Source organism: Vanessa atalanta, chromosome 12 (genome assembly GCF_905147765.1).
Source record: "Vanessa atalanta chromosome 12, ilVanAtal1.2, whole genome shotgun sequence".
Classification (NCBI taxonomy): Eukaryota; Metazoa; Arthropoda; class Insecta; order Lepidoptera; family Nymphalidae; genus Vanessa; species Vanessa atalanta.
The window spans coordinates 12138270-12157269 of NC_061882.1; the positions used below are offsets into that span (position 1 = coordinate 12138270).

The following is a 19000-nucleotide window of genomic DNA, read 5'->3' on the forward strand; positions in this document are numbered from 1 at the left end:
TTAATGTAGTTTGTTAAATGACGATTCAGAAGTGCTTATTTAATGTCTACTTGAATAAAGTATATTTTGATTTTGATATGATTTGATATTAATCTACCTCTTATTTCATATTTTTATTTTCAATTTCGAAAAGTCATAACGTTACGTAATTCCACAGAAATTTAAACTGTACTAAAATTATAACATTTTAAAATTAAATGATTCATGCAAAATATTTTACACGATTTATTTCACTGAATCATTACAAAATCGACATAACATCGCTGACACGTCAAATCCACAACGTGCTCGCAATAACCGCTAGGAGTCGTACTAGTATTTTATTTCTCTTTTCTTTCCTATACTGCGAAATTGACGATCGTTGGAGGCCTGATGGTATGTAGTACGCGCACTGCTGGAAATACAAATTAAAATTTTATTTATGCTAAGAGCGCACCTATAGAAAGTAAAATTTCAGATTTCACTTGCGCGCCTATTACACGCTTCTCTCGGCGCTCGATCTCATTTTTATACTTCTTATCTACTCAATACAGAAATATTCTGCTTTTTTCATGCTGTATGTATTATTTTCAAGTTTATAATGTGTTAAAGTCATCGCTACGACCAACGCGTATATAATTTAGAACCTTATATTTATTTAAGTTAAGTTGATTATAAATTTTGTTTCAATGTTATTTAATTTCGTGATATGATTTTTACATCTTCGGTCTTCCAACATTAATTATTATTAGAATTTTGTATAAATGGCGATGTATTTACAGTGAACGACTATAATTATCGTTGAACTTGAGCAGAGTGGGTACTCTGCCGACTTGGTAAATATTGTTTATAACGATACAATTCTTTCGCTGTCCTGGCTCGCCTTCCATTTCAAATGTTTTTTTTTTCATATCATAATAATTAATAAAGACTTCTGGCAAAATATTTTCCGATTTAGAAGTCTCAACAGCAGCGTGTAGTTTAGTAATTGCCAAAAGCGTTTTTATTGTTATAAAAATAAAACCAAAAGGTTTTACGAAAAAACTTACATTATTTATTATTAATTAACCAAATTCCGTCTCAATTTTATATAGTAATGCTATAGAAAATTGAGACGAGAATAAGTCAAAAAAATTTAAAGATTCGAGATTGGAGAATTATTAAAATGATTAATAAAATATTAATTATTTTGTATTTTCCATTGAGATAATTTTATTATGTTTTTGATCAAACACAACCCTTGAAAGTATAAATAATAATAATTATTATTACCATATTATTTCACTTGATAAAGTAAAGTAGGTCTTAGTGCAAGTCCGTCTACGGTGGGTACCATTTACCATTACCATTTTTTAGCACCATACAGTAATTCTGTTGTGTTCCGGTTATGAAGGGAGAACGAGCTATGGTAACGCTAAGCAGAAAGGACATAACATCTTAGTATCATATTTTGGTGATAACTTGCCATCATGTGCTCCAGACTATCTACTTAGTAAATTTCTAGTTCTTCTCAGACTACATAACATATCCATTTAAGATTATTTTTATAACGCATTGTGTTTTAAGGTTAATTTATTCATCTGTCTGTGCTACTTACCGTCACGCGCCCGACCTACCGACTCGTCACGTCCACTGCAAATTGTGACACATTCGCGCGACCGCAGTCTCCCGCGCACGTGTGTTGAGCATTATCTTTTATTTCTTACTTCTCGGCTAGGAGATTTTCTCATTGATCATAGTATGGATATTTTTTTAATGGTTGAATTAGCTATTACTGAAAATGTTAGCCATACCGAAACACGTTTTAGCTTGCATCCTTTGGTTAGTGTAAATCTAAACTTTTTTAACTTTGCCGTTTCATAAATTCAAATTTGTATAAAATACATTGGTAAAGAAGGCATATTATTCGATACAAGATTATATAGATGATAAAAAGCGTGGATTTAATGCTAGTTAACTTCCAGGCAGGAGACATAACACACATATATAATTGTATTAAACTAACATGACTGTATTTTTAGATGTTGATAAAGAGTAACTTGCCGGTTCTTCTCTGTAGAATCTACATTCCGAACCGGTGGTAGCTTTACTTAATATAGTTTGTTAAATGACGATTCAAAAGTGCTTGCTTTGACGATTTAAAAGCCTACTTGAATAAAGTATATTTTGGTTTGATTTGATTTGATAAACAAATAAATTAGCAGTATATTATATTTATGTACCAATTTAAATAGTGTAATGTTTTATGATATTTATCCTTCAATCCACAGCACACCCACACAGCCTCGTGGGTCTTGTTGCTAGGTACAGCTTCATCAGGTACGTTCTCGTATCTAAGTTCAGGCCAATTAACTCTTTATTGGGTTTTACTATCAAGAAATTCTCAGTAGACTTCGATCAAAGTTGTGTCAGAAATCTCATAAAATGTCGTGTTCGTATTTTAAGATATTCAAGATGAAAGAAAGGTTACAAAAATCTGTTTTTCTTAAATAACTCGATTTCTCTCTATTTATTTTTACTAAAATACCGTACAATTTTTGTTTAAAACAGTTTTTATACTATCAATGGTTTTTATGATTAGCGCAGTTCTGAGCCAAACGTGATAAAATTAATCCGAGTTTCACAGTAAATAGAACGATGTATAAAGTTAAATTTTACTAAAATTAATACATTAGGAATAACTTTAATTATTTATCTACTAATGTATACTGATACATGTTACGTCTAAATCAATAAATATAAAATCAAAGCAAAGTTTAGGTATATAATATTAATGTTAGATGGGCCGAATGTGGATTGGACCGAATACAAAATTCAGCCGAACATTCGGTGAAAGTAAGAAAATGACCGTAGTTCGATCGTACAAGTAAATCTTAACTTGAAATAAAATAAAAATTTAAATATCTTCCTTTGTTTCCAATATATTTTATAATAAAAAGAGTTATTTGAAATAATCAGCAAAATCGAAAGCAATATCGAATATAAATAAATAAATAAATGTTATTTATATATATAGAGTTAAATGACCATGAGAATATAAGGGCCTTGTTTTATTTTACAGTTATGTTCGATAGTATGGTATCCATTAATTTCAGAGAAAATAGTGCAAGTAGGTATTTAATTTTACTTTTCTCTTGCACCGAATGTTACAATTTTGTAACATTACATCAGCGAAAGATAATAATCGAGCATTATGGTATATAAACTGACTCGACCTTTATCAAATGCAACGTCGAATCTATATTTTATTTTATGATATCGGAAGGCGGACGATCAAATAGGTCACCTGATGGTAAGTGGCCACTACCGCCCATAGCAAATGCCCCTGTAAGAAACTTTAACCATTCCTTACAACACCAATACACCAGCAACCTCGGGAACTAAGATGTTATGTCCCTTGTGCCAGTAGTTACACTGGCTCACTCACCCTTCAAACCGGAACACAAGAATACTGAGTATTGCTGCTTGGTGAATATCGAATATCTGATGAGTGGGTGAGAGATGAGATTATTACGTCGCAGGTGAATGTTTAACAATCAGTACGTAATCCTAAAGTAACTAAGTTAAGTACATGAAGTACTAAGTATATAAGCTAACATCAGCATAAATAAATAAATATTTATTGAATGTAAATATTATAAGATACAATCACAAGTACTTTGTACTTCGGGTACGATTAACTTCAAGGTTATTTAGTCGATTTTAATAATTCTTGCTACTGTATCTATTGGCTCATTTCCAGATTACATATTTTTTTATTTATTATAATCTACTGACTATTATATCATTGATATTATTATTATTTATATTATAAGCGAACGAGCAAGTAGGTCACCTTATAGTAAGTGAGTTGTTGCAGTTGATGACCATCGCTGATAGACATTTAAATTAATTATTGACGTAGGATATATGAGAGCCGAGATGGCCCAGTGGTTAGAACGCGTGCATCTTAACCGATGATTTTGGGTTCAAACCCAGGCAGGCACCACTGAATTTTCATGTGCTTAATTTGTATTTATAATTCATCTCGTGCTCGGCGGTGAAGGAAAACGTCGTGAGGAAATGTGTCTAATTTCAACGAAATTCTGCCACATGTGTATTCCGCCAACCCGCATTGGAGCAGCGTGGTGGAATATGCTCCAAACCTTCTCCTCAAACGGAGAGGAGGCCTTTAGCCTAGCAGTGGGAAAATGTACAGGCTGCTAATGTAGGATATATGAACCATTCCCTCCAAGGCACCACCAACTTTGGGAGCCAAGATGTTGCATCATTTGTGTCTGCGGTTATACTCACTCACCAGACCACAAGAACACTGTTTGACTGCTTATATTTGATGGGTGTTTCCTACCTTGATTTGTTTACACAATACAACCAAGTAAATTAATTGTCTCAAATTTGTATAAAATTTAAGTTTAATAGAGAAGACGTAATTTGAGTTATAATAAAAATATCTATTACTAGACAGCGGTATGTAAAATGTCAAATACGAGATCTTATGTGACCCTCATCTTGTCTACTATAAAGTTCTTAAGCTTGTAAAACTTGTATTTCAACTTTTAGAGGAAATTTTAATTGTGTACATATATAAAGTTATCATTGAACTATATATTACATTCCACTGTTAGCTAAGCGTTGCCACACATATAAAGATAGCCGTCGATTGCATAAGGGAGTGCGTAATTAAATCCGTAGACAATTTTGTGCTCAACATTTTTGGTCTTTTTGTTGAATATACTAAAAAAAAAAAAAAAAACTATCACTTTAACTTCATTTCATAATATGTTTACGATATTTAAATGATATTTAGAATTCCATTTTCAAAGACATTTCTTTAAAAAATATCGCCGTAGTTAGCGTCACTAGAGCTGTAAGTGGACGCAGCGCCTCCAACGACGGACAACAAATTTAGTGTACATATATACTTTGAAACAGTCCGATACCGGTTTTAAGCCCAACTGTACGTACAGATATTACTCGTTGATAACGCGACGTTACGAAGCAGGTGAGCCAAGAAATGCATTGAAATAGTTACTGATTGAATATTATAAAAAAAAATCTTATAAATACTTACAAAAAAAAAATTAAAGTGATAATTATTATAAAACACTATGAATTTATTTACTGTAAAAATTGTTAAAAATTAAAAACCTACTATGGATATAAGAGCGAGAAAATATTTAAAAAAAAACATATTCTTGTTCGAAGTTGTTATTATCAAGTGTTTAATTGTTTAGTTAAAATATTAACAAGTTATATATTTCAATAAAACACAAAAATACAAGTTATGTGGACATCATTTATATGGTTAGATAAATATATAGGCTCTTACTTACAATATACGCCTATCTGTTAATAAATATATCAACCGAAATGTGGTGTTCTACGTAATATGTGTTTACAAGGGTATAGTTACGTGGATAAATCATACGGTTCCTTAAGGTGAGGCACGTGAAACATCGAAATTGATCATTATTGAAAGAATTAATACTTACTAATTAAATAATATTAAATTAAATACGTAAAAACAAAAAGCTTCGTGATTATAATACATATATTTTCTTAATTAACTCAATAATGTCTACCGATTTATTATTCGTCTTTTCGAATAGAAAGAGGCGCCGGAGAGGCCGCGCGAGGGTCGCATGAGGATCGCATAAGAGAACGTCATGGTGCTTGGCCTCGCGGTATTCTATTCGGTTTAATCTATCAGGCGTTATTCAAAAAGTAATTGACTTCGTACAAGCCCATCCACAACATAATTACCGCCAAGCATTGTAAACACAATACACTCAGGATTGTTGTCTTACGGTCCGAAGGGTGGGTGCGCTAGTCTAGCTACAGGCATAAGTCTTAAAATATTTATTATTTAATTAATAGTTTTACAATATAATATTATGTATTAAGCTATTGGTGTATAAATATTTGTATGTAAGTTTATGGCGGCAACACCTACCCAGATAATGTTTTTAAAAATCTCTCTCAGATTAGGTTGTCTGGAAGAGATGGCTAATTAAAACACATCAAATATTTGTATATATTTTGTTTTTATTTATAGTATTATTCCTTTCTTTTTTTTTGATTATTCCAAAGATTTCACTATTTTATGTACAATAAAGAATATTAACGTAATACGTACCTATTAACATGACAAGGGACATAAATCTCAATTCCCGTATATACCCAATGTTTATAAGCAGTGGTTACACTCGGGTTGCCAATTGCCAGCCTACCTATGCGAAAAGTACTACAACATAGTTTTTATTATAATATTCAAAATATTAATATTTAATACATTTTGTTATTTTAATAATTGTATGTGTAATCTGTTTTATTTAAACTGTTATCTACACAGATCCGCTTTAACCTTGCGAATAGTTGAGGTTCGTTCTCGTCTAACTCTTGATAAATAATAAAAATAAAACAACTCGACGTTGATGGAAAAACACTAGATTTATATGTAATCTATTATTATCTATACGTGCTATATAATATGTAAATTCATAATGTTAGTTTTATTTGTCTATACATATATTAAAGTCGTAACTGATAGAAATCTGTACATGGAAGATCACATAAATATGATTTTTAGATTTTTTGTCTGTTCGTTTGTTACCACACTGATGTTCTCTGAGGTATTGTAACTTAGGGGTAACATATACATAACATAACAGCGTTTGTTTCTGGTTGCGTGTTCGCAAATGCAAAAAAATCTATGCTAAAATCCCCAACGGCACTACGTGTAATATCGTGTAATTTTATTATGCAGTTAGACACAATACATTAAAACTTTTTAATATTACAATATTATGTTATAAATTTAAAGCACTCAAATAAGTCATCTATAAAAAAAAAACATAATCCGTCCATCCATTTGGAAACTAAAATGCCACGACAGACGTAAAGATACAAATATATTATGTCAATCATATAACACCCCTACTTTTGAACAAACCAAACCAACGGAGTCTCGGGAACCTGCTAGGTAGTTAATAATAAACTACAACACTTAAAATTTTAATAAAATTAAAAAGATAGTGCAATTGGAAGTATGCCGAATATTCTCGTACCAAAAGTTCGACTTACGAAATTGACATAGTGACTATTGTGGGACTAAGGAACGAAATTACATTACATTACATTAGCAGCCTGTAAATTTCCCACTGCTGGGCTAAGGCCTTCTCTCCGTTTGAGGAGAAGGTTTGGAGCATATTCCACCACGCTGCTCCAATGCGGGTTGGTGGAATACACATGTGGCAGAATTACGTTGAAATTAGACACATGCAGGTTTCCTCACGATGTTTTCCTTGACCGCCGAGCACGAGATGAATTATATACACAAATGAAGCACATGAAAATTCAGTGGTGCCGCCTGGGTTTGAACAAATCATTGGTTAAGATGCACGTGTGAAGAGGAACGAAATAATCATACGAAATGCCTTAGGCGGACGATCCAGCTCTCCTCATCCCGCGGGTAAAAAAAGATAAATACGTATTTTTAATTAACTTGTACAAAGCGCTAAGCGTGCAGTTGCTAATCACTTTGTTTATTAATAATGAGCGTACAGCGTTCACCGATTCACGATAGAGGACGCGGAGGCGGATCAACTCTTGATTTAACATCTGTTTCTAGGGAAATAACTATTATAAACTCTAGGAAAAGAATATATTACAAGATGTAGATATAAATATAAAAGCCGAGTTTTCGGAATTTCGTAAAGTCACTGATACTCAAAATAAAAATTAGTACAACTAATAGAAACTGAATTAAAACATATTAAGACAATCACAAAAGCAATCAATAAAGACAGCAAATGAAATTATTTTACAAGAAAACACAGCTGTACGTACTGAGATCACTGAACTAAAACAATCCCAAACTCAAATGCAAAATCGTATTAAAGATCTTGAAACCGATTTACAGTAACTACAAAGCCAGGTCACAACACATCGTGTACAATCGAACTGTAGTCAACCTATACCAAAATCGCTACCGCTTGTTAATGAAAACGCTGTCTACGAGTTAGAAGAGCGATCGGAACGACAATAACTATATATTATTGTTTTTCAGAAAAAAAACGTAACCTTAAAGTATGTTTAAACGTAATCTTAATAACAGTTATATTTGCTAGTTCTGATCAGACGCCTGCGCAAATAAAGTACACGCAGTCCCTTATAGACGAACTGTCACTTCGTGAAAAGAACGGTGAAAAAAATTGGCTATAGAGTACATAACCTATACCTAAAATAATAAATAAATTACTGTGACATATGCAACACACCCACTTCATAAATTTTATATTTCTATGCTAATATACGCAGCATTTGTAAATTCGAAATGAGAAAGAGCTGATGATGGAAGAGCTTAATGTATACTGAGTAACATACTTGATTATTTAACTGAAACCTGGATCAAAAATGAAAAGGATGCAAATTCATACTGATTGCCTAACTATTCGCACATACATAATTATTATCGCTCAACTAAAAAAGGCGGAGTATCGATTTATATTCACGAAAGTCTTCAGTATTATGTTCCAGAGGAATTACGAGACGATAGAGTTCACTACTTATGGATATACTTAAATAAATATATAAGCTCAATTTATGATGAGACTAAAAATTAAAATAAGCCTATAATGTGATGTTCCCTACCTTCCCTTATCCTTTTCCTATGATTAAATATTAGCTGATAACAAAACTATTTAGATAGCTTTAACTAACGGAAAATAAATACTTGAAAAAAAAAAGAAATGTAAATGTAAAGTAGGTTTAATAGCACTTTTGCGCGTATAGGTGCCGACCTCGCTAGTAAAATACATCGTAATCAACCCAAACGAAATATATAACACTTTCACTTATATAGACCGGAAACCTTAATCTAAACTTTCTAATTTTGATTCATGCACTGAACAAAAAATTATCAGGCATTGACGGTATTTATGTTAAAACTATTTTATGTTTAAAAGATCTCATTGCTCATACCTTACACGGTGTATAAGTAAATTATGGCAATATAGGCACAATTCTTGATAGCTTAAAAATTGCCAAAATTGCACCAATTTACAATTAGTCTGGTTCTAAAACAGACCCTAAAAAATTATCGTCCATTTCCAGTATTTTTATATAAACGACATTATATCGTGAAAAATTTAGTATCTTATCAGCTGTAATTGACCTCTTTACAAAAATAAGTCTATAAATAGACAACAAAAACATAAGCTTAGGAATATTTATTGACTTGGAAAAAGCATTTGACACGATAAGTCACTTACTAATGCTCGCTAAATTAAGTAACATCGGAATATCTGGACCAGCCCTTAATTTATCGAAATAATATCTTACCAAAAAACACAAATAATAAAAATAGGAAAATTTTCAGGTACCTTATAGAAGTGCTACCTGGAGGATCCCACAGGGGTCACTACTGGGTCCTTGTTATTTTTAATATACATATATAATTATGTTAATAAAATTGGCTTATCGGGGCATATCTCCTTGTATTCTGATGATGCTTGCCTCTTTATTTTGGTCGAAATAGAAAAGAATTAGTAGAAATCGCTCAAAAAGATCTAAATAAGTATAATATCTAGTGTCATAACATAAACAATGATATACTCTCTAGATTTTAATAGGAGAAATACTTAGGTTTAATTCTAGATGAAAAATTATCATGGAAATCTTAAATTATAAAAGTAAAAAAAAATATAACGCTCATTAGTTCACTGCGCAAAATGGCCTCTTGTGTACCACATAAGAACCGGTTTACAATGCTCTTGTTAAATAAAACCTTGACTATCTAATATAAGTCTGGGGTTGCGCTCCAAAAATTAGTCTTAAGCCTCTCGAAATAGCACAAAACAAGGTTATCAAAGTACTTTTTAATGACGATAGACTGACACACAGCCATACTATATGAAGAAACATGCAAATATGAAAAAAATACTCAGCTTCGTCAAATTCATACACAGCTTAAGAAATAAACACAAAATAAATCTTTATAATCCTAGAACTAAATACGGTAATAGAAAGCGTTCTATATAAAGGGGTAAAATTATACATGTAATAGTTTATCGAATTGTAAAAAAGTGTGTGCAAGTATTATTAGTATATAGTAATATTTTTGTATGGGAAAATGTAAAGGGAATATCAACTTTGTATGTACGTTATATGTTTTGCTCATTGTACAAGTGAACTGTAAGGTTCTTTATGAGTAATGAAAGTTCTTTAACCTGAATAATAATGCGTAAAAGCCGAAAGTTTCAACTTTTCTAGTTAAAAAAAAACAATAACTTGTATAAATGCCCTTATTGTACTCGTATGAAGCCGGAAAGATTAGCTAATCACATATCTACCGGAAAAGTTGTCGTGTGTTTATTAAATAGGATGATTGTCTATCGTCATGGTGCGAACAATCGGACCACATGCGTCTGTTCGCTTGTTAATTTAGTCACAATTGTAATATTTGGTTTCAGCATGAATCTTCAACTTTTGCTTGGTGCTGGACTGTGTTTTGTGTGCTGGTTTTACTTAAAATGGTCGAAAATCAAGAGGTACTGGGCGGACCGTGGCGTTCCTCATCTCCGTCCAGTTCCAGTACTGGGCAATCTCACCTTCATACAGAAAGAAAATGCTGTTAGTTCTGCTATTACTGTTATGTTGTAATCATAATATATTAGAATAATATTATTGGCACAATTATTTTTTTCTCATAAAGCGAGAGTGTAAATATACTTTACAAGCACTTCTATAATTTACATAATCCTATACACTATAATATGCCTTATTTATTTTGTTATTTACATTCGTTTACAACTTAGTTATAGAAAAAAGTATAGAGTTCGGCAGAATTTTGGTATAGAATCGAATACCCCCAGGTTGTACTAACTTTGTCAATCGTAGTCACTTTCCATCAGGTGAGCCCCCTGCTCGTTTGCCACCTATGATATATGTAATAAAAATACAAGTTTATCAGAAAAGTGACAAATATAAGAAATAAAGACAGACTTGTTGCTCTAAGTTTTCGTCTTCAAAAAGTGAACTGATAGTGGTTGGCTTCCTTTTATAATAAGATTTAGGCTCAGGTTCCATCACAGGACTAATTGAACACTGTACTAATTGTGAATAGCAACATTGTAAATCAGTTTATTTGAAAAGAACAAATATGTGAATTTTCTGTCGTTTCATCTTGCTGAAGGCTGTTTTCCAAAAATGTTCAAATATTTACGATTCAGAAACTTTTCATAGTGATGATTGTGTTAACTTGAATAAAATACAATTGATTCGATTTGATTTGAATAAAACCTCCTCACCTTTTTTCTTTAGGTTTTTTTTTTTCGATCGTGGAATGTGTTCGTTAATAAATAAAATTAGATTAATTTTTTGGTCAAGGATATTTTTTTCTTTCTTCATAGGGCATTTGGTTTCGTCGTATGAACCAACATCTGAAAAGCCCGTACATAGGCATCTGGATATTCTGGAGACCGGCAATAGTCATCAATTCGCCAAAAATTGCGCGTGACATCCTGATCAAAAATTTTGGAAGTTTCCGAAATCGCTTCTTAAGCAGCGGTGAAACAGATCCAATTGGAGGACTTAATTTGTTCACTGTAAATGTAAGTAATATAACGCTAGAACTGAATTCTTCTTTGCTTGATTAATTGGATATTCATAGCTTTTAATATTCTAATAGGATCCTATCTGGTCCACCATGCGGAAACATCTCAGCAGCGTGTTCACAACTGCCAAACTTAGGATTCTCCAAGATTTGATGCAAACCAAGGCTGAGGAATTGGTTCAAAGGATTCACAATGATCGCGATTTTAAAATACACCTTAAGGTAATCAGTCTGTTTGAAATTTAAAGTATAATGATACTCTCAGTTTATATTTGCATTTCCGTGTAAAATTAATTTTACAACAACATCGGTATTTTCGTTATATACTTTGTCAAACCGAAATATTAGATCCCATTGGAGTTGAGAAAATATACGTATTAATGGTAAGGCTTTGCTCATTTGAGTAAGTTCTACCCTGGTCTGGTATTCTGCCAGTAAACAGCAAAACTTAGTGTTCGAGCGTAAACATTCATTTAACCATCTACAAAGCGCAAAACTGACGTCAACGACTGCGATTGGTCTTTCAACGCAATATTAAATTATAACAACACAAACCATCTTGAGTGAAGCGCATATCTTTTCAATTCACTTTTAATTTGAACTCCAATCATTAACAACTAACACTTATTACTGTTGTGTTCCGGTTGGAAACGTAAGAGCAACTACAAGCACGAGGGACATCTTAGTTACCAAAGTTGGTCACGCGTTGGCGATGTAAGCATTGGTTAAAATTTATTAGAGCACCAATGTCTTTGAACGATGGTGACCACTTGCCATCGGGTGGCCTATTTGCCTGTTCACCTAAATATATATTTAAAAAAAAAAGAAACTAAAAATTCCATTAAAGTAAAAAGGAAGCCAGGCAAAAGGACATAAGTAAATTGTTTTGCTTATATGTAACATGATATTTTCTTTCTTATATTTTTTAGAAAATGTTCGTAGATTATACGACGGATATAATTGGTTCATCGGCGTTTGGTGTTAAAAGCGACGCGACCCTCACGAGTGGTGGGCCTCTTAGGGACGTCACAAATGATTTCTCAGCATTCAGCATCTATAGAGGCATTTCGTGGTGTAGCATATTCTTTTTTCCAGAAATAGTCGATTTCTTTAGGTAGGTTAATATTCTATCAATGTATTATATTATATGAACATGTAATTAAAGTTTGTCACGTCAAGCTTAAAACGGGTAAAACTGCTAAGCTAAAACAGCTGCCTATAATAATATTATGTCCTAAAACATTCTGAAACGCGTTGCATCTTCTGGTATAAATTTTATGTATTTTGGTTTAAAAGTTTTTTATTTAAATGTTACACTTGAAATTTTAATTTCTATCAATTTAATAAATCATTCTCATCTCGTCGATGTATTTAGTAAATAATTCGTCTATAAATTAAGTTTTAAAATAATATTGTTATTTAAAAATACAAAGGGTCGTAAGATATATCATTGTATTTAATCGTATTCGTTTATGTTATGAAATGAATAGTTACATAATAGTTAATTTGTTAAATGGTTTTATGAAAACAATACAACTTCGGTTAATATAACAAGATCTGATGGAAATTTAATTTCTAATATTTAGAATATATTTATTACTTACATCAAATGTGGTTAATGTTATTATTGCCAAATGTGTTACTCTGTAAAGATGTGAATGAATAGATTCTCGTAATCATCACTACACAGTATATGATGTGGTCTTGTATCAATCTTATACAGCTGATGTCCCTCACTAATTCTGAATTTAACATAACATAATACCAATTTAATATATCAATATATAATAGTTGTATCATCTGAGCATCATATTACGTCAACGTCAGTCATAGTACGGTTCTAAATACAATTATATAGCATATGAATAATATCTGACCTAGAATGCTTATCGGCGTGTTTTGGTTTGTTGATAATATAAATAAATAAAATTAATTGACGTAGATAATGATATAATAATGTTTTGTTATTATTACAGATTTAAATTCTTTCCAAGAGCTTCAACAAAATATTTTAAGAAAATATTTAAAGCTGCGACAACAGAACGTAAAACAAATCAAAATGATGCTAAAGATTTACTTGAAATTTTGATTAGAATCCAACAAGAAAATGAAGGTAACATATGCGATTAAGTTTCTATTTAAGAAGGAGAATGACTATAAGACACAAATAAGGAAATATTTACGATATAATAATCTCTGTATGAGTTCTTATCGTAATTTTTTTATATAGATATAAGTAGTGGTATTTCGGCTTTATATTTAAATACATAGTATAAAACAAATTCGATTACCACTGTCTGTCCCTATGTATGCTTAAATCTTTAAAATTACATAACAGATTTTGACATACTACAGTGTTGTAAAAAGTCCCCGATGGTATATGTCTATCTTTTAGGGATAACCCACAATAACCATTTTTTATCCTTGACTTTATACGAGAAATAATCGTTAATTTTTGAAGCAATTTTAAGCAATAAAGCATTAATCCTTATCTAATTAAGTACCTTAAATACATTGTGCATGTAATATAGATCAGCGTAATTTAAATGCATATTTTTGAAGATATTACAGATTAAAAACGCGGGGACATTCAGGGTTTGTATTATCTAATGTCTGAAAAACAGTGAACGTTGTAAGACATTCTGTAGTCTATTTAGTATCAGTATTGCACCCGTGCGAAGACGGGTGGGTCGCTAGTTTTAGATATAAAAAAGCGAAATACCACTCACCGATTAATCACGAGATCTCAGAAACTATAAGACCTACAAACTTGAAATTTAGCAGGTAGGTTCCAAATAGGGTATAAACATTCGCTAAGAACGGATTTGACGAAGCTCGGGATTGAAAGTTTGTATGAAAGACCTATTTCACTGAAGTAAGAACTTGAAATTTAAAATGTATGCTCTTTAGATAGTGTGGAGGTGTACTAATAATGTAGCTTAAGAAATCAACCCACTTTAGGGGGTACAATAGAGGATGGGAGTTTGTATGAAAGTCCAATGTTATTGAAGTTAAAGTAATTATGGCAGAAGGGTTTTATATGATATTTTAGAATAAGAATTATTGAAAACAACTACTTACCATTATAAGGAGGGATGTTTTATTACAACATTAAAAAGTATTGTATTTTGTTTCACTAACAATTTAAGTCTCCTAACCTTAATAGTTTGGAAGGTAATGTGTACCGTTGCGTGGAATTAGGGAATAGTACAGTAATTTCCAGTCGAGACGTGATGGCTCAGAGGCTAGGAGACGTGAATCTTATTGATTGGGTTGGATTTGGGTGATTTTGATTTATAATTCCTCTCGTACTCAGCGGTGAAGGTAAACATGCCTTTGAAGGATGAGATTAGCTACGCATTATAGCACCGTGAGAGAGTAGGTTCCAAGCCGTAGGATAGGAGGTCTTAGCCTGGTAGTGGAACATTTACAAGATGTTACTTTTACAGCTTTTTCTTATTTTTTCTGATTTCAGGTTATTCAGATGACCTTATAATTTCTCAAGCAGCTATCTTCTTACTCGGTGGATTTGAAACTTCAGCGACTGCTCTGACGTTTATTACATACGAGCTGGCTTATAATCCCATATTACAGGTAAAAGTAATTTATACGGATCTGTAATCAATTTCAGATTTATCTTCTCTATGAAAGATATCAATATACCAAGCTAGACAAACCTAATAATTGAACTCATAATTTATTCCAACAATTTTAGATTCCATAATCTCAGCCTTCAAAATTTTTAGATGTTAATTTTTACAAGTAAAAATAAATACTAAGTCTAAATATAATGCTTATTAGTTTGCGTTGTTACGCCTCAGACTCGATAATTAGAGTAAAATTACTTTTTAGATAATGAAAGACTAATGACTGCAAATAAATCGTTTAAGGTCAAGTGACGTCCGGACGCTGATGTTAGTACCGCTCAGAGTTGTTAGTATTTACCCAATACAATTTTAATATTTGGTATGAAATTTATAATTGAGGATATATTAAAAGTCATACAACAAAGGCTTTATATGTTTCCAATAGTAGTTTTCTTTGGCTTTGTACAAGCCAGTCTGGGTAGGTACATCACACACATCAAATTTTCTACGTAAGTACGTACGTAATTTCATAAGCAATACTTTGAGTTTTTGTGTTCCGGTTTGAAGGATGAGTGAGCCAGTGTAACAAAGTGCACAAGAGGCATAACATCTTAGTTCTCAAAGTAAATCGTGGTAAAGGCATTGTAAGAAATACATTAGCAATGTATTTCTTACAACGCCTTTACTATAGGCGTTGTAAACCACTTACTATCAGGTGTTCCATTAGTTCGTCCATCTCTCTATACTATAAAAAAGTATATATACATATAAGTCCTGTGAGATTATTAATCAAAATCAAAATATTCTTTATTTATCATTTTGAATCTTCATAATGTTTTACAAATAGCCTTACGTGTAAATGTATTGTGGTCAAGTTTTTTAAACGATTTGTCATAATTCTTCTGTCTCCGTGAATTATTTGATCTCTCCGTTATCTTCCTACGTAATTGTTATTTTGTAGTTACGGTGTATTGCATACATACAATACACCGTTTTAAATCCGGGCCAGCACCACCAAGTTTTTAGGTATTTAAGTAACGGGAAATACTGTTTAAGAAGCTAGCACGTGACAAATGGATATTCACCAACTCACACTGGAGTAACGTGGTGGAATAAGCACAATCTTTGAGTGATGGAGCCCAGCTGTGGGATGTGTTTGGGATTCGTTCTTATTCATTGGTTGCTAATAACAATGTTTGTGTAATTTTATTGCTCTCTTTTATTTCAGGATAAACTATATCAAGAATTATTGGAAGCCGCACAACAAAACGGAAGCGAGAAATTCGATGCTAACGTACTTTCAAATTTAACATACCTCAATTGTGTTATTAAAGGTATCATTTAAAACAAATCTATTAAAGCTACCAATGACAACCAGTACACTTCAATCTTGATGATTGCTGATCGCATTGACAATCTAAGGAACGGTTGGCGGTGACTTTCTATCAGGTGGCCCATTTGCCCATCTTAACTAAGCTATATTTAAAAAAAATTATGATGTTTTCTTGATGGGCTTGTGTGAGCCCTGTATAGTAGGTAGCACAGACAATCAACGACACGTGTTAAGCCAGTGTAATCACAGACATATAGTATATAACATCTTAGTTCTCAACGTAGGTGGCGATGAAGGAAAACATAGTGTGGAAACGTATGTATCCATGAACCCAACTCTAAGTCCTCTTCCTTAAAATGAGAGGAAGCCTTAACCTAACAGTAGGACATTCATTTGCTATTGGATTGCAACAGAGCTTCAATCTTAGCCCATTCGACCGTATTGTCTGATTTTAATCCTTTTTTTTTAATCGAAACGATTGTCATCAGATTTAAAAGACTTTTAGGGTTACTGAGACGGTTCTGATCTATTGATTTAAGATATTATTGTTTAATTTGCACTTCTAACTTTATAAATATGGATTATCACTTAATTGAACTTAAAAATATCCATAGTTTGAATATTTATTATGAAAGAACTAAGAAACCATTTTAAACATATTTTTAACCAAACTTTCACAGAAGGTCTTCGAAAATATCCAACAATGGGCTGGCTCGACAGAGTAGCCATGAAAGACTACAGCATAGATGATAAGTTAACTATAGAGGCTGGCACGGTTGTGTATATCAATAGTATTGGAATGCATCATGACCCTGAATACTTCCCTGAACCTCACAAGTTTGATCCAGACAGATTTTTACCAGAAAACAGATCTAAGATCGAGCCATACTCATACCTACCATTTGGAGAGGGTCCAAGAGGCTGCATTGGTAAGAATATATATTTTTCATATCATTTTTTGTAACAAATTATTTAGGTAAGGACATAAAATTAGTAACATTAAATTGCTCGTTTAAATTGTAATAGATAGATTTATATTAAAATCAAAATAAACTTAATTTGAGCGAGCTTTTACGAGAACTTTTAACTGTCCTTTTAAAATATATTTAAAAAAACACGATCGAGAGGCATGTTGAATCTACCGTGAATTTTAATCGTGTTGGATTTTTTTTGTAGAAGCATCACCTTTGTTCTAGTTGATTCAAAACTAGTTACCTGAAATAGTAGAAACATTTACCATTCGTATTTGATATGATAAATATATCAGCACACACATGCGCGCACACACACACCTTGATTAATAAACTATTATGTATTATAAAAGACAAAATAAAATACGACTAAATAAAAATGTTACCAAAAACACTCTATTCCCAGAAATATTGAATTTCACGATGGATACTCTCATATTCATTCTTTTGTAAATTCACGAGAATCATTATCCTGAATTCGTTTAATAAATATATATTATTTTATATTTCAGGCAAGAGATTTGCTTATATGACGATACAATTCGGTCTGACGTCGGTGTTACTTAATTACAAGATCAAATCTTGTCCGAACATGCCTAAGCCTGCAGATATTAAGATGGATAACTGTGGACTGTTGTTACTGCCCGGAGAAACGCTTAACGTCGAATTTATTCCAAGAAAATAACACAATCTATATAGTTATAGCATTCAATTAAATATGTTATGAATATAAATTTTGACTTTGTTTTATTTATTTAAGAAAGGCAGCCGAATAAAGTAACTATTTACCATCATCCATTTAGATGGTTAGGGGTCCCTGAAGGAAGCACAAAAATTTCACTACGACTTCAATGCGCCGCTAATCACAGAGTATCAAAGTTGGTGTACCGAGTATTTTTGACAGATCGTTACTACATACAGAGTACGTGCACCTTAATCGAAGCTTTCTAGCGGTAAATAAGTGATATAGTTTTTATATTCAATGCTAATAAGCCTCTATGATAGATTTCTCAAATATTCGGTACAAGAACAACTACTAAAATTGGCTCACGATGGCCAAAAGTAATAAATACAATGTAGATTTCTAGTTTTATTTTACAATTATGATTTAAACTATTGTGTATAAGAGCTATATTACATATTAGCTAATATCTCACTTACTTACTATATTTAGCCGTAGATCAATCCAATCCAAAGAAGAACTATCAAAACAGTATCAATTTATCGATTGATTTATTTCTTATCATTAAACGTGGTCGTCATGCATCAGTAAGTCGTGAAACATTGAAATTGATTAATATTCAAGCGTTTTTTAATTATTATTAAAGAAAACCAATATTGTAACATAACATAAGCAGCCCGTAAATGTCCCACTGCTGGGATAAAGGCCTCCTCTCCGTTTGAGGAGAAGGTGTGGAGCATTTTCCACCACGCTGCTCCAATGCGGGTTGGCGGAATACACATGTGACTGAATTTCGTTGAAATTAGATACATGCAGGTTTCCTCACGATGTTTT

General features: G+C 32.1%; 1 protein-coding gene across 2 annotated transcripts; it reads left to right on the plus strand.

Annotated features, from left to right (window-relative positions):
* Positions 1–4917: 4917 nt before the first annotated feature.
* LOC125067812 (cytochrome P450 6k1-like) lies at positions 4918–18218 on the plus strand. Of its 2 annotated transcripts, XM_047676600.1 has the most exons (11): positions 4918–4981; positions 5589–5796; positions 10452–10611; positions 11391–11591; positions 11669–11815; positions 12523–12707; positions 13570–13706; positions 15069–15187; positions 16409–16514; positions 17194–17442; positions 17997–18218. In XM_047676600.1, exons 3-11 carry the CDS (start codon positions 10453–10455, stop codon positions 18167–18169), a joined length of 1476 nt encoding a protein of 491 aa, XP_047532556.1. In that variant the 5' UTR covers positions 4918–4981; positions 5589–5796; position 10452; the 3' UTR covers positions 18170–18218. The 2 variants fall into 2 exon arrangements, with proteins under 2 accessions (XP_047532556.1, XP_047532557.1); XM_047676601.1 differs by lacking the exon at positions 5589–5796 and having other exon boundaries at positions 4919–4981.
* The last annotated feature ends 782 nt before the right edge of the window (positions 18219–19000 follow it).

Excerpts from the sequence above, each read along its gene's own strand:
- LOC125067812 (XM_047676600.1), top strand. The coding sequence starts at position 10,453 with ATGAATCTTCAACTTTTGCTTGGTGCTGGACTGTGTTTTGTGTGCTGG. Across the intron at positions 13,707-15,068 it reads AATCCAACAAGAAAATGAAG|GTTATTCAGATGACCTTATA; the intron begins GTAACATATGCG and ends TTCTGATTTCAG. Across the intron at positions 16,515-17,193 it reads CCTCAATTGTGTTATTAAAG|AAGGTCTTCGAAAATATCCA; the intron begins GTATCATTTAAA and ends AAACTTTCACAG.